The sequence below is a fragment of the Lucilia sericata genome, unplaced genomic scaffold, assembly GCF_015586225.1.
Source record: "Lucilia sericata isolate MDLA Ls3-8-SP2 unplaced genomic scaffold, ASM1558622v1 Contig000005F_arrow, whole genome shotgun sequence".
Lineage (NCBI taxonomy): Eukaryota > Metazoa > Arthropoda > Insecta > Diptera > Calliphoridae > Lucilia > Lucilia sericata.
The window spans coordinates 443848-461581 of record NW_023994046.1 but is presented as its reverse complement, the minus strand read 5'-3'; the positions used below and the strand labels follow the sequence as shown (position 1 = coordinate 461581).

The window sequence follows — 17734 nt, the reverse complement described above, 5'->3', positions numbered from 1 at the left end:
AATTTCCCTTAGGTACCAAACAAGTAGGAAAAAATAAAACAAGAACAACAAAAACTGTGATGGTTTTAATGAAAAACAACTAGTTACAAAAATTTGTCATACATACAAACGTATTTACCTTTAAATGTTGCAGTATTTGTTGTAGTTGTTGCTGCTGCTCTTCTTATTTCATTTGTATTTATAGTCCATTGATAGCGTATATTTATTCGAGTCACCCTTGACTTCATTTTACATTCAACATTTATACACATACACAATTTTTCCCCTACGACAAATCCAACAACATTTATTCATGCATTTAAACACACTTACACAATTGCACACATCTACATATGTATGTATGAACGAATGTATTGCTGAATGTATAGCAAACATTTGAAGCATCAATTTATAACATACAAATATGTACATTGGCTGTCAGGTTGCCAGGACATCAGGTTGAAAGGCTGGCAAAGTGGCAGGCAACATGTCTGGTCATGCGACTGTCTGTTTTCCAGTCTGGATGTCTGTTGGGTTGACGGACAGTCAGGTAACCAACCTAGTTTTCACTTTTAATGAAAACGCAAATGTTTGTGTAAACTAGAGTTTTGTCAACAAACGTTTCAATGTAATTTTCCAATTCAATGGCACAGACATCACACACACACAAACATGTATACACATACAGAATTTATGTAAATCTATGTGTGTGTGTACATGAGAGTGTTATAAAACAGGCCAATATTGAACAGTTGACCGTTATGCACACCCATACGCTCTATAAAAACAATACAATTATATCATCATACAATGGATGTAGACACTTCTTGGATACAACATTTTCTCTTCTCTATAATATGAGAAACCATGTGTATCTGTATGTCGAAAGTTATGTTTATATTCTGGTAATATTTAGGTTGTTTTTTTGTTGATATTTAAAATGTGTGAAAGTTTTAGTAATTTTTTATTGTTTACAACGACATCTACATAATATTAATGGTTTAAAGTTTATCACACATGCATACATACATATGCATGAAAATACATAGTGCATTGTTATTATCATGTACATTGTACAGTATATTACAATAATACTGCAACATTTATATTATAATATAAGATTATTTAATCTCAAGTTATAATATTTTCTTATAATATTTCTTTCAATATAAATTTAATTTTCGGCGTATTTGTACCCTACACCACTATAGGGATATTATGCGTTTGTTCTGATATTTGTAACCTAAACCCACCGTCAAGTATACCAGAATCACTTTCTGAGTCGATTTAGCTATGTCCGTTCGTATGCCAGTCTGTCTGTCCGAATGTGTGTCCATGTAAACTCTATAGGTCGCAATTTTCAAGGTAATTAGATGAAATTTGTCACATACTCTCCTTTTGACCCAAGGATGAAGCCTATTGAAAATGGTTAAAGCACCCGAATAGGCTTTTGAGCTCATAAATATGTTAAATGTTCTGTATTAATCCAAAAATCGGCAAAATTTAATTTTATATAAGTCTTAATGACATTGCTGATTTTCGTAATGATCGGGCCTCATTTGACCCTATCCCCCATACTAAGTCCACTTCAGAAAATAACTTGATGGTCAAAATTCACTTATAAACGCTAATATCACGATGATATTTTGCATAAATAACTGATGTAGGCGTAAATTCCTCTACCAAAATGTATAAGAATTTGACCATATTAACCCCCTGCCCCTATATAACCCCTCTTTTCAAATATTTCCGAATTAAGGTAAAAATGAAATTAAATACTTTATTATTAAAAAAAAATAATCAAAATTTTTAACGTAATCACTGGTGTAGGGTATCTATGGTCGGCCATGCCCGACTATAAACTCTTACTTGTTTTCATGAATATTTTCTATAATATGTATAATCTTTAATAGTAGACTTCTTCATAGATTTGCCAAAAGAAAACTTTAAATTTTAAAACTTCAAAATTGCATTATTCAGGAATTTTTACGTATTTTTAATAAGTATATTTCGTTTGACTATGTACCATTCTGTAAATTAGTATGACTTGTCTTATTCGTTAGTCTATAGACTAGTCTATTTAGCCTTCTAATCTATTAAATTGTCTATTTTGATGATTCTATAGATAAGTCTATTAACTAGTCCTAAGAAGCCGAAAAGCGATTAGGTCCTTTTAATCCAATAAAGTTAATTTTTTTGGTTTTACAATATATTAAATTTTAGTTTTAAGTAGTTTGAATTTGGTTTCCTAGTTTTTATAAAAAACGCGGAAAATTACTTTTTGTAGTCACTGTTCGAACACTGTTTTTTTTCCTTAATCGAGTTGTCGCTAAAGTATGTGTGCAATGTAAACAAGCAAATATTTGCTTATTGTTTTTGTGGTTTGTTCAGCGATTTTTTGTTCGAAAATATTCGTACCATATTAACAATAAAATATTATCGGTTAAATTTCATGGTTAATTACACTTACGATTAAATAAAAAATTAACAAAAAATATACTAATATGTTATGCAGCTAAATTATTTTAAATGCAATATTTATATAAACAAAACATAAAGTTCTTGTAGAACTTTTAGTCCCAATTAACACTACTTGGTTGAAATAGTAGCTAACGAAAGAATGAAACTATGAAAGCAATGTTTATCGTTTCAATCTTGATAGAAGATAAATTCTAAAATCATTAAATCATAGATTTGATGAAAATAATATTAAATTTGTCAGTGTATTTATATTAAATAGAAAAGACAATGTCTACTTATTATATTAGAAAAAAATAGTTTTTAACAAATAATACCAATTAAGTATGAACAAAATCCAACTAACCATACTTTAGAAAACTAATGGAAAAAAAGTAACCTTAAGGGCTTTGACAATTCATTTGAATATTTTTTGTTTCTAAGACGAACAATTAGAAAATGCTAACTGTAATGGTTTTGTTAATTGGGCCATCAACAAAATTGTTCATTTGCTGGAAGCTAATACAAAATTTTGTTTGTGTTACATGTATATTTACATAATTATGAGAATATATCAGATGTTGCATTTGCTGAAATTCCAAAAAAATTTTAATGGAATTGATTAATGTCAAAGTTTATCATTTAAGAAATAATTTTTGAATAATTTTGCCATTGAAAATTCCTACATAAGAAGAATATATCTATATCTTCACTGGCAAGATGAGTAATGAATTAAAAAGTATTTATATAACACATTATTAGAAGGACCTTATTATTAGTAAGACCTTCGATGTAATCCAGACGATATGTAGTAGTAATTGAAAAGTATGTTGTTAGGGATTGAAAGCCATTACCTAGTTTTTGTTGGGTTTTAAAGAAAATTAAGTAAATTTTAAAGAAAATTAAGTAAAACAAGTAGAAAAGTATAGTCGGGCATGGCGGATCATATAACACCCTAAACGAGTTATAAGCTAATTTAAGAAAGCTTTTATGTTGAATTTTACTTTAAATTTTGAAGGATTAATTTACGCTTATAACAACTTTAGTTAAGCACAATTTCATCGCTATACTAAAGGTTATAATTCAATTATGGAATTTAAGTCATATTGAGAGATTGTATGGCTAATAGCGTCAAATAAGGTCCGATCATTCAATGTCATTTATGCTCATATAAAACTTAGTTAAGCAGATTTTTGAAGACCCACTAGTGTATTTGACGTAGTTTTGAGCAGAAAAGCTCAAATCGGAAGGGTATATGTTTCAATTTCATTGAAAATTGCTGTCTGTACCATGCTCACAAGGTTTACATGGACAGCCGGACGGACGGACTTAATTGGTATACTTTAAGGTGGGTGAAGAACCAATATTTTTGCGGCTTATAAACATCATTACAAATACATGAATATGCATACAAATTTTCCTTAGTAATTCAACTAATTAATTACTTAAACGTATTCCCCTGTCACTAACTGGAAATTGTATTAAAATACTAAAAATAGATAAAATGTTCCCAATTAGTGACAAATATTATATAAAAAGTTATTATTTTTAATTAAATCATTAGTAATTTTTCAATTTATCTACTCAAAGCAATTGCAATACTCGAACATATTGTTAAAAGTTGAAAAAAAGATCAAGAAATCAATATCAAGTAATGACCCAGTTAAAATGGCATTTCTACACATATTCAGGTGAAATATAACAACTCTTTTATAACAAAATTCTTACACACAGAAAAACGTATTAAGGAGACATACCTAGGTATCTACATTTATACATTTGTACAAACAATTCATACATATTTAAATGTTAGGGTGTTTCTTTTTTACTTTTTGTAACCTTCATATATGTAAGACCATATGTAAATTGAAAGCAATTCTATAATTCATTCTATTGCACTAGTTTTTGAGGACTTCATCGTTTAAAATGAACGAAATTTGTCCATAAATATGAAAATAAAGATTCTTAATTATTTTTTTATATATATGAAAGACAACGTGTATTTCAAACGAAATACATCAAACTACCTTTTATTTTAAGATAAGAATAAAATGTTCCAGATATATTCTAAGATATGGATAAAATTAAGGTTTTTCTGAATTTCCCTCAAATTTGAAAGACATCTTAAAAGAAAACACTTTTCTCTCTTAGATTTAAAGTTAAAATTTCCGAACTCTTGACACTTAATAAAATAGAAAAAATCTTATCAAATAGAACGAACACTCTAATGTTCGTATGTGAATATCCATATCAATATAAAATACATACGTACCGACATTCAGTAAAATAAAATACATTTTACAGCAATTTGCGAAATGAATGTGTATGTGAGGAATGAATAAGGAAAAAGTAGAATTTATTTTTCTTTTTCAGTTTTCTTTTTTTTAAATAACAAGGTAAATGAAAAGTATAGAATTTAATACAGCTTTTCAAAATATATACATAGTATATACATATGTGTATGAAATTTCCACAGAAAAACAAAAGGTCATATGTCAAAATAATTTTTTTTTTAACTAAAATGTCAATAACATTTATTGGTAAAAAAATTATTAAATGTATAACGAATAGAACTTTAAACATTTAAAATCATTTAACACGAATTTATGATTATTTTTACTTATGACTTTTTTATTGCAAACGAGTAAAATTTACTTGCAAGAATGAGAAATTTATGTATAACGTACATTTTTCCATTTGAAATTCTTTTTTGCAAGAAAAAATAAATTGTAGATATTTTTTAACAACCATGGAGGCATAAAATCAAATACTTACAAATGTACTTTTGTATCTTTTCCATTTTAAGCAGTGCGTATAAGTAATATCGTATTCAAAAATATGCATAAATACTTCATAGTATTATTTGTTTGTTAACATTTTGTTTTTTAACATAATTTACTTTTACTCTTATCTGCTAGACTGCAAGTTTAATTATTTTATGAAATATAAAATCTTATGCCTAATTGTTGTATTTCTCTTAATCCTTTTGCAGCATTATCGTGGTTCATTAAAATCCTTAAACACTGGCATTGTGACTTTATTAAATTATGGCAAACATGTGCCACCAGCTGTTTCGCATGTAACATTGGCCCATGAAATTGGTCATAATTTTGGATCACCGGTAAGTGGAAAAATAAAAATATTAATTTTTTTATTTTACAGATTATTATTTTATTACTAAATAAGGTTGTTGGTTTATAGAAAAAAAAAAAACAAATATCAAAATATAAAAAAGTTCATTGACTGAAAAAGTTCCAAAAGTCAGGATAAAAGCAGCAGTTCATTTAAACATAAAAAAGTTCATTTAAAGTTCTAGAAATAAAAACAACAAAAAAGGATATGTGTGCAACAAAAATATTAAGATGAAAAAATTCGTAAAAAATCTCATACACATACACACACTAACATACATGTATGCGTTTCTGTATGTGATTGTGTGTGTGAGTAAAGTTTTGTATACGTATTGTAAAATGCACTTAATGCAATTAGTTACAGTTCGTCGCGTGTGCATAAAATCCTTTATGTTGAACTTTTTTAACAACAGGAACTGTAAAACATTGTGATTCACCCAACATACGTTATATCATGTTATGCACAGTGGTTCAAAAAGAGTTAATTATTATGGAATTTATTTTCACTACACACAAACAGGAAACAGAAAATTTTCCGCCCTCTACGACCAAAAATTCGGGTTTTGATCTTTGAAATTTTGGTCCTTTTTAGATTTTAAAACGTTTGTCAGTCCGTCTGTGTGTTGAAAAGAGCTACAAAGCTTCCACAAAATGACACGATTTGTTTGATATTTAAAATGGGCAAAACTAGTTGATGATTTAAAAACAAGCGATTATATGATTGACCCTAAGTCCCCTTTACCAAATGATTTATACTACGTAACTAAAATAATAATTTTAGGAAAATATATAATAAATTTATATTTACAAATAAAAATGCAACGCACAACATTTCCCACTGTGAAGTGAAACTTTTTTTTATGACTGCAATATATAAAAGCAAAAGAGCGAAAGAGAGTGAGAGTAAATAAAAGAAGGAAACAGGAAGTTATATAATACAGTCAAAGACACACTCACATTCACATATTACAGACACTAACGCATACTCTTCATAAACACAAAAGATTTTTTTAATACTCTAACGAACATTTCACTCACACATACATAAGCCTCTGTCTGAATTCACACAAAAGCAACAGTTTCTTGAATTTTGACTCTTTTTCTCGTTTTTTAACTTATTCCTCTACACACACTTACTCTCAGCAATTATTTGTTGAATGATTGTCTGTTATCGTCTATACACACAACACTACTCACGACTCAAACATCTTTAAGCATCGATTTAATTGTAACAAGGACAAATTACTTTCTCTAGTTCAGTTTCAGTGCAGTAATGCCAAAAGCAATCGATGCAAAAAGGATAAGAGAAAGAAAAAAACAACAAAGTAGATTTCATATAGAGATGCAGGCAACTGATGACGTGAAAAGGATTTGAAATCGATTCAGTTTTTACAAGCAATTAAACAAGGAAACATGGGTTTATGAAAAGTGAAAGTTACAAAGGGAACAAAGAAAATAAATGGGTTAGAATACGTACATATATGTTTGTGAACAATCTAAGGTGGTGAGGAATCCTAAACATCCGCATCAAAGCATAAAGCAAACATTTTAATTGACATCATTTCTTTTCTTAAATGTGTTCAATATGAATTTTATATGCAAAGGAACGCTACAAATTTAAGAAAAAAATTCAAATTTACTTCTAAGTTAAAATATAAAATTTTGCAAAGATTTTACTTTATTAATATTTCCCTTAATTCCACTTATTTACAGCACGATCCCGAACAATGTACTCCAGGTGGTGAAGATGGCAATTACATTATGTTTGCGCGAGCTACATCGGGTGACAAGAAGAATAATAATAAATTTTCACCCTGTTCCCTGAAATCCATAGAACCGGTACTCAATGCTAAAGCTCGCAGTACGAAAGGTTGCTTTACCGAACCCCAATCATCCATTTGTGGTAATGGTGTGGTCGAACCAGGAGAGCAGTGTGATTGCGGTTGGGAAGAAGATTGTAAAGATTCTTGTTGTTTCCCTATGTCACGCCACTCACGCATAGATGAAAAACCCTGTACTCTAACACCGAAAGCTATGTGTAGTCCTTCTCAGGGTCCCTGCTGTACCGGAGACTGTAAACTTAAATATGGCGATAAGTGTCGTGATGACAACGGTTGCAGAGATCCTAGTTTCTGTGACGGTCATATGCCTCAATGTCCTCCCTCCATCAACAAGCCTAATAAAACTATTTGTAACAAGGAATTTGTCTGCTACATGGGAGAATGTACTGGCAGTATTTGTCTGGCCTATGGTCTGGAATCGTGTCAATGCATACCTGGTCCTAAAGATGACAAAATCAAGTCGTGTGAATTGTGCTGCAAATTGCCTGGGGAGGATAATCCCTGTCGCAGTTCATTTGAGTGGAATGATGCTCCATTTGATGTACCCGATATGTATGCCAAACCTGGTACTCCTTGCAATGACTATAATGGGTAAATTTTTATTTTCACTTTTACTTTGTCTCTGTCAGCCAACATTTTTTTAAATGAACGTAACATTTTTTTAATAGTTAGTAAGTAACTGTACAGTATTTTATATGTCAAGTGTCAAATCTCTTAAAATGACCGCATCCATTACGAAATTGCTTAACAAACAGGCAGCCAACCAAGAGGTTTTTCATTTGTTCTATAGAAAAAAATGCTCTTGTTATCTATGACAACGAGTTGAAAAAATATTTTTATACGTTTTATCTTGAACAAAAAATATTAAAATCTAAATGTTAAATATTTTTCATCTCAATTTTTATATGTGTTTTTGCTTTACTTTCTTTTCATACCACTATTGTATTATATCCCCTACTCTTCGTGCCCGATTTGTGACATCAGTTACTGTGATGTCTTCCAGAAATGTCGTGAAGTTGATCCCTCTGGCCCTTTGGCAACATTACGAAAACTACTACTGTCCGAAGAGAGTATTGCAACATTCAAAAAGTGGATGCAACAAAACTGGTATACTGTCGCTTTGGCGGGCATTGGCGTTTTTGTATTATTGGTAAGTAAAACTAACAAACAAAAAATACACCATTCGTAGTACGTAAAATTGACAAAAAAGAAAATCTCTGAAAATATTCTGTAATGTTTTTGTGTCCACCACAATTTTCGATTTTTAGTCGCCTGACGATTTTTTTCCACTTTTGTTCTGGATCGTTTCTGCAGGCGCACATATGTATGTATATGTGAATGTGGACTAAAAAGTTCAAGTGGTCATCACTTGATACGCAGCCAACAAATAACCATTTCATACTTTTTTTCCATTCCTCCAACCCCTCAGTCATGTTATATGTCAATAAGGGAAATGTTTTAATTTTTCTTGCCATTCTTGCATTTTTTGTTTTCTCTATTTCACATATGAAATTTGTCACTCGAAGATTATGAAGTTTGTTGCGAATGTTATAAAAGATGAGAAAGAAATGTTAGAAAATGCTCCTCAGAAGAATAGTAAGTTTTTAACGTAAAACTACAAAACGAAAGTATGTATGTGTAGTATTTGAAAATCATCCTTAACAAACTTAATGCTACAAATATTTGAAACATTTTAAAGTCGTGTTATTTCATGCAGAATCATCTCAGGTGGAAATACTGAAAAAAGTTGTTCATATCTTTAAATGTATTTTAAGCTACAATTAAGAAACCTTTCCTAAAAAAAACATGAATCCGTTGTTAGAAACTTGGTAGTAACTATATTTCGCCAATAAGCATTAAATCTAAAAATCATCGTTTAACAGAAAACATCTTTAGTTTGAAACTTTATTATATATTTATATCAAATTTCTAATTATTAATCTATTTATAATTTTTATTCTCTTTAGATATTGAGCACGAAGCTACTGGCGAAACGGTCAAATCTGAAATTGAAATCTGTCACAATAATTCACAGCGCCACCACCGAAACCGTACGTCTACCCGACGACAACAACGGCGTTATCGTGCATACGGCCGTCCGTACAAAAGTACCTTTCAAAAAGAAAGTAAGAGGAGAACGCAGCAGCTCCAACAACCCAGCCAACAATGGTAATAAATCAAAGATCGGCGGTAGTAAAATCAATAAAAACTCAAACAAGTCCTCTCACGCCCATGCCAGGGCCACCAAAGTTAACGCAAAAAATGCAGCCAATTTAACCACCAACCCAAATACAGTTAACGCTCCTAATAATGGCACTGATGTTAAGAAGCCTGTAAGAACTAAGAAGAATAGAGTATCGGGCAGTACGGGTAAATCAGCTCATAATGTCATTAATGCTGTGGTCAATGCAGAAAAAGTCAATCAAGAGAATCTTAAGAAGTCAAAGAAGAAGAAACACAGCAAGGAAATCATAGATTATTCCTCTCGCACTGGCCCCGCTTTAGGCGGTGCCCCCATTAATCATACCAACACCTTTGGTAAGGTACAAAAATGGTTGTTAGAGTCTCCCATAGTAGCACAGCCACTCTCCCATATTGAACATTCCTCCAAGGTTAGAAAAGTTATGAGCAAGTCACAAAGTACTCCAGAGCGACTAGTGCAGAAAACTCCCACCAAAAGCAAAAGCATGGGCAACCTGTCCAATGAGAAGGTCAAACTACAAGTGGTATACAAACCTCCGTTCCGATTTGCCTTGCGCTTATCGAAGAATACCAAGGTGAAGACTCATGTGATGGGCAACATAAGCAATAATAAATTCAAAAGACACTCCAGAACAGACAATAAACGATCCAGTGGTAGTCATCAAATGGATGGTGGTGGTAGTGGGAGTGGTGTGAAGTCTTTAGGTGAGAAGACCAAGAGGGCTGCCTTATTACTCCGTTCCAACAATGACGAGGACAATCAAATTTTAACCTTAAATGAACCCAATTATGAAACCCTGAATCCCAAAACCGCACCATCCAAAATGGAGAATCCCTTCTATGAAAATATAAAATTTATGCAAACAAACGAAAAGCGCCACAGTGATCCAGCTGTTACAACTGGAGACTCGGGTGCAGCATCAGCCAGTGGAGGTTCCATGACTAATAGTGTAAAACGCTCCTCTAGCAAGTCAAATCTAGAAGCTCATCAACAGCCACAACATTTTCAGAGATCTTCTAGTTCTAGCAACCCCTTTGCCATCATGGATGCAGCACGCAATTCACGCAAATTAAGCGAGAGTAATGCTGACAATTTAAGCCGTAATTTTGGCAGCACACAGAATTTAATCAACAGCAGTCAAAGTAATTTAAGTAAATCAAAAAAACGTAGCAGTCTTAATTTAAAGTCAACTATAAATAAAAACGGTAAGGACCCACCTTTGCCCGCTAACATGCCACCCACTAAAAGAAGTAACTCCAACATGAATCTGAGAAGAGATTCCACCACAAATGCTGTAGCAGACAGTATAAAAGCATCCAAGCATTTGCAATCACAGGCAGTGCCCCTGAGACGTAGTATAAGTAGCTCCACGCATACAAATCAAACGGCTGCAAATCCGCTAGCCAAATCATCGTCGTCATCATCAACGCCTGCTGGTGCAGGAGCTTTACCTACACAACTGCCATCTTATAACGCTCAACGTTCTTCGCGAGCTAGTTTTAGCAATATACCCAGAGCTAGTCTTAGTCTGGTCAATTCGTCCTCCTCTAGTACGGGTAGTAATTCGCCAGCCAACTTAAATACAAGTCACACAAGTTTCCCCTTCAACTCTCAAGCCTCATCTGGGCACAACATGCAGGCAGAACAAAGACGCAGTCGATCTAGTTTACCACCGCCACCTGTACAGCCTAACAACGGCCATCAAAGATCAAATTCTGTAAGGCAGCATGCCCACAACTATCATCCGCCACCACTGCCCTCCACCAGTAGCAATGCAGCAGTCAATAAATCTCAATCAAACTCAAATACAAACAATTCGGAACTGCCATCTGATTTAGAGGTCATGGTGTCCGATATCGAAAATTTGGTTAGTTAGTCAAAAGTTTATAAAGTTCGTCAAAGAGTCATTTCCTTTGTAGGTAGAATACCAATGAATTGATTATGAATTCCTTGCGACTGCTGCTTTAAAATCCACAACCAATCACTCACTTTCACAAAAACCTGCCAAAATATTAGAAAATTTGGTGTTAAAGAATAGCTGAAATACAAACAAAAAAAAACTACCGCCGCCTCACTGCCCTATTTTGGACTCTACATACTAAATAATTTTAAAAATTCAAAACGAAAGTTACTTTAACTTTTGCAAGACGATGGATGGATGGATGAATGAACGAACGGATGGTATTATTTTGATATTAAAGAAACAAGAACAAAAACTACAAACATTTTACGTGTAACAAAAGTTTCTTAGAATTATTTTTGTAAGCGGAAAAAATATAGAAAAAAAAACAACAAAACCTAGAAGACTTATCCATGTCTCCATTTCTCCTCCCTCCCTCGTTCCCTTACTCATCACTGCTATAACAAATTGAAATAAATTTGTTTAATAAAATACTTGATGTTGTAGACAAAGTTTTCCTTATTGAATGGATTTTAAGATTTTCCACAAAAGAGCCAATTGAAGCAGCACATACTTGTGCAGAAAAGGATTTTAAAATTGTTGAAATTAAATTTTTAAAAACAATGACTTTTTAACGATTCAACAACAATGATTGATTTCCCAAATTTCAATTGATGATTTAGAAACAATAAAACAAAACTTTAACAAAAGAAACGCTTCATTAAAGTCACAGGCAGGCGAAATAAATGTGTAAACGAAAGCGAAAGCAATAGCAGGAGGGGACAGATCAAGTTGTCATTTGTACTTAGTTGTAAAATATACTTATTTAGTTCCATCATCCATCATGAATACAATAATACTTCATTAATATGCCTTTTATTAAGGAGAGATTTTGGAGAAGATTATAAAATGTCTGTTTAAAATTGAAAAAAAAAAACTTTAAAATTATTTGGAAATTTTTGAGATATTTTACAAAACATTGTATACTTTACATGCTGGGAATAATAAACTTTTATTGGCGAATGTTTTTACAAATTTCAATATTTTATTAAACAAATTCTACTGAAGAAAGATCAATGTCAAAATATCAACTCTTGCCTTAACAACTCTAATTGTATTTTTAATAAAGTCCACTCATTATTTAAATTTATTTAAATTAAAAAAACAGTAAAATAAATTTATAAATTAAAAACAAAAAAACTCAATGTAAATCCCTTAAAACTGATTTTGAAATCCAAAAGCAAAAACAAAAAAAGAAACTATAACAAGTCTTCAAAACTATTTTGTGATCGTAGTTTATTTATTAATAAATTATTTAAAAATAAAAAAAATTAAAATAAATTTTAAGTCTAAAATTAAAGAAAACTGTATAAATGTGTAAATTTTATGTTTTAAACAAAAAAAGTCTCGTTTTATTTTTAATTTAATTTTTTTTAAATTTTCATTTATTTTAAACTGTATGTATGATATTAAACCAATAAAACAAATTGCAAAAACAAATTAACTATTTAATATAGCATAATAAAATAATAATAATAATAACAAATAAGTTATAAAAAAAAGAAATCTGTATTGTCAACATAGTAACTGAACTGTGTGTAAAATAAATCAATGGAAAATAAAAAAAACTGAAACATAAATATTTAAATATTTTATTATTAATAATTCCGTATGAATTGTAGGCTTAAAAAAATAACATACATTTTTAAACATGTCTTATGTGTCAATTAATGTATAAATTGTAAAAATAACTATTAAAAAAATTAACAAAAAGTAAATAAATAAAATAAAATAGAATAATGAAAAAATTAAATCACAAAAATCTGAAATTAATTTATAGCGGTTTACGTCGTTACATATTTTTCACTTTTAATTTCCTATATATAAATGCATGAGTTGTAATAAGCGTAGTAGAGGTGTCCAAAATATAAGGATTTTCCTTGGATGGGTCTTATTTTGTTTATAAGTATCTTAAATTAACTTCTTTAAATTTTTAGTCCAATCGTATTCGTGCCAGAAATAGACTAAAAAGTGTAATATTGGGTAAATAAAAGGACTTTAAGATTTTCAAAAGATTTTCAAAAATAATGCAATCAAAATTATATATTTTTATAATTTTAAATAAATTTTATCTTCTAGAGAAAGTTATATTGCCATTAATTGGTCTTTTGAACACTAATGGCCAGAAAAGATCCATCCAAAGAAAATCGTATTTTTTTGGGCACCTACAGGGAGCAACAAAATCCTTACATTTCCATTAAATTTATTTATCCTGACATTTACACAACTACATTTATACGTTTGTGTTGTTATGTGTAATTTATAGAATTTTTTGTTTAATTTTGGATTGTATGAATTGTATTGTAAAATACAAGTTTTAAAAAAAAAAAACAAATAGGCTAATATGTCCCAGCAAACAAATGGTGGTTCTGTCTTCAATTAATTAGCTTTAAAAAGTTTTGTACATTTTCATATTTTTTGGGAAAATTATGAATTATTAAATGTATATATTTAAACAAAATTGATATAAGATTATCCGTTCATTGCCGAGGAAAAGCTTTTTTGGAAATTTGGTGTATCCATAAGTCTCAAATTATAGTTAAAAAAAAATAAATTTTTCGAAAGTATTCTCAGTTATCTACCAATATTGATTAAGCTTTCGTCTGACAAATTGTACTAAGATCAATATTGTCAATCGCTGTTGGAGAACTAAGATTCTTTCAAAGAAAATAGTTGTCCACGAGCACTCTACTGAACATTTTAAAAGTTTAGTTTAGTTCATAATTGCCCAAACTGATAATGATTTGTATTCTACTTTTTGCCAAAACCATTGAAAATATTATGATTTTAACAGTTAAAATTATGGACTGATTTTCCTTAATAGATCTTAAAAAGAGTATTGGAGATATTTGGTTTCAGTTAATGTTTAATGCTGACATTTTAAAAAGACTCATACGCAACAGTTTCATACTTAAGCATATCCTTGTGTTAAATTTTACCATTGTTCCGATATCTTTAAGCCATTTATCGCTGAAAACATATAGATCGATCCTCATAAGGAAGGATTGATGGAAGGATTTATGTTTAACTGAATTATGGACTTTTTGTGAATGCTTCTTTGTATGGGATATTAGATATTAGAAAATACTTACATATATCATAAATATGAGCTCAAAAGCCCTATTCATGAGGTTTGGTTGTATGGGCTTGATTAAAAGGTTTGTATGGACATGTCGAAGTGCTTTACGTGAGTAGCTGCCGTGTAGTAGTAGCTTTGTGACACACTATGGACGCACAAAAAACTTTTCTAAAAACTTATTTACATTTATCTTTCAAAAAATATTCAATTAATATGTATTTGGGTATGCAAAATTACTTGAGCCGGTTGTATCGGAGAAGAATAATAAACCTATTTTTTTAAGAGTGATTAAAATGTCTTAATCTTCATTATTCTAGTCTATGTATTGAAAATTTACTACATTATGTCCATTGAGTTCTAAGAAAAAAAAATTACTGGGTTATACATAGTTTCCGTGCTATTTTTTGGATATTTAATTTTTTTAATTTATTTTCATTATTTCCTCATTGTTGGGAAAGACGAAAAGTGATTTGTTAACCCTCTCTTGGTTTTATTATAATTTCCAAAATATTTCGGATTAAATGATAACTGATTGAAGCCGATTCTAACGTATATTGTATCATGCAGTAATCTTTTGGGATAATTTGATGAAATTTTGAATATGTATATTGTTTTGGGGAACTTTTTTGAAATGCTATATACGATTTTTAATTATTAAATATTAAATATATAAAATCGTGCTTTCTTTACACAGTCCACCTCACGAAAAGTTATCTACAGTTCCATATTTTTAGTGGGTACACAGGAATACGAATAGAATAAGCGAGCACTTTTTTAAGAGTCGGTCTAATATATAATTATCGAATGAATGAAATAAATGTATGTATGATTATTGTTTAAAATGTAATTCATATTAAATAAATTTACATATAAATTTATTAAATCAAATAGAATCTATAATTATCAAAATACATATGTATTAGTCAAATACAAATCCCAATAATGCAGATAGACAGACAGCCATGCATACATATGTACATACATGCCTTATTGCATATTTGTATTCAACCATCCTTCCGTCTTCCATTCTATCAAGTGTATATTAGATAATTTCTATATCTGAGAGTGTTTGTATTGATAGTTATCTGTGTATTAGTAATGATAAAAATAAATACATATCTACAAATATGTAGTCATAAATAAACATACAATTTAAAATTCACATATTTGAATCGAAATACGCTTTTGAAAGTATAAATAGGCATATAAAAACATATTAACAAAAATATTTGTTTCATATGTAAGTTTGTATGTATGTATGTATTAATGTCTGTAGAAGTTTATCTGTTGTAGATAAACAAATTATAATGTAATTTTATAATGATTCGTTACTTAGTTTTGTTTTATTTTTACATTTTTTGATATAATACACAGATGTCAATTAGATTTAATTTGAAAATTTGCTTTTTGTAAGTTCGATATAAAATGAAAGCTGATATATGTATATAGACAATGCACCATACATATGTATATGGTTACGAACAATTGGTGTTTTCTAAGCTTGAAGTTCTAAATTTGAAATAAATTCCGAAGGTTCCATTTAGTAATTAATTTGGTATAACCAATTATTTATGTACAATATTATCCGAGTATGTATAAGTTTAAAATTTATTGTCAAATTGCAAGAATATCCTAATATTTTTAAGCCAACCTAGGATCCGCTTAAAATATGGGCCGATGTTCATCATACTTAACATTCACGATTATAGCATAATTAACATATTTAACAGTATTTAGCAGCATTCCGAGTTTCACTTGTAAGAGGATATTTCCCAATTTCAATTCACCACACAAGCTCTTTCTGTTCCGACCCTTTCGCGCTTTTAACATAGCTAGATGATCCTATAATCTTATAGAGTCCAGAATATATATACATACATTTTTGATCTACGATTAATATTTCGATGTGGTACAAACGTAATGACAAAATCAATATACTCTCCACCTTTTTTGATGGTGAGTATGAAAACCCAGCAAAAAATTTACTTCCAAAGAAGCCAAAAGCAAAGAGAATTTACTCCATGGGAATACTGAAAAAGACCTGAAGAAGTGATGATTTTAACACAGGCCTTTTTTATTTGGTTCCAAATGCACTACATCTGAAGTCATTCTCAAAAAGTAATTTTTATGTTATTTTTTTAAAGTTAGAAAGAAGTTAAACAAAGGAGTTACACAGATTGAACTTAAAACCCCAAAAAATAAAATGTCTTCAGTTTTGAAAAAATAGAATTTTGTTTGCTTCTTTGAAAGTCATTAAACATCACATCTACATCACATCTAAATAAAATCATGCTATGCTAATTTTAGCTGGGAATAGTCTCCAATTATCGCATAAAATTTGAATTTTAGTTGAAAATACTGTAATAATTCATAAAAATTATTTATTGTTATTTTTCATTTCACTATTTTAATGTAATTAAAACTTATAATTTCAGTAATTAAAAGCTTAATAATTTTCTAACCATAACAATACAACATAGCCCTAGTACTCCCACTAAATTTTAATATTTTTCATAAAACGATTCAACAAATATTTTCTAGAGTTAAAAAAATCTAAGTGCAAATTAAAAAAGGTAAATGCTACATTCACACTATCATTACCAGCTGCAATAATAATAACAACAACTATAATAATACATTTTTAAAGACCCCATAAAAATATGTTTTGTTTTGACTACCTGTACAGTTCTGATAGTGGCATAGTATAGTATTTGGCTGATTTTTTATTCTTGAACATTTAAAGTATTGTTGATCTCCAATATTAAAACATTTATATGTTTTATTGATTAGTGTTATCATCGCTAGGCTCAAATAATTTTACCACTTCAAAATTCGAGTTTTTTGACCTGAGTAGAGTTATTGTTAAAAGAGGGATTTTTTGCATTTTTTGCAACAATGCATTAAACTGAATAGGCATTTGAGTTTTAATGTTGCAATTAAAATTTTCCCTATACAAAAAATGAGTTTGAAAACTACAAATAAATAGACAATTTCCCGAATCATAAGTTAAGTTTTTCATCAATATTTTTTTGTTTTCCGTTCAGTTGAATTGTACCTTGCCTCAGATATACTTAAGCCATTTAT

General features: G+C 29.9%; 1 protein-coding gene across 5 annotated transcripts in view; it reads left to right on the top strand.

Annotated features, from left to right (window-relative positions):
- LOC119600553 (disintegrin and metalloproteinase domain-containing protein 10) overlaps positions 1 to 13151 on the top strand; it is a 162376-nt gene extending 149225 nt beyond the window's left edge. For 2 of the 5 annotated variants that reach the window (XM_037950841.1, XM_037950852.1), the window contains 4 exons: positions 5429 to 5557; positions 7281 to 7999; positions 8393 to 8558; positions 9376 to 11877. In XM_037950841.1, the coding sequence (XP_037806769.1) occupies positions 5429 to 5557; positions 7281 to 7999; positions 8393 to 8558; positions 9376 to 11487 (3126 nt within the window). In that variant the 3' untranslated portion in view covers positions 11488 to 11877. The other 3 variants (XM_037950870.1, XM_037950861.1, XM_037950878.1) reach the window with 3 other exon arrangements.
- The last annotated feature ends 4583 nt before the right edge of the window (positions 13152 to 17734 follow it).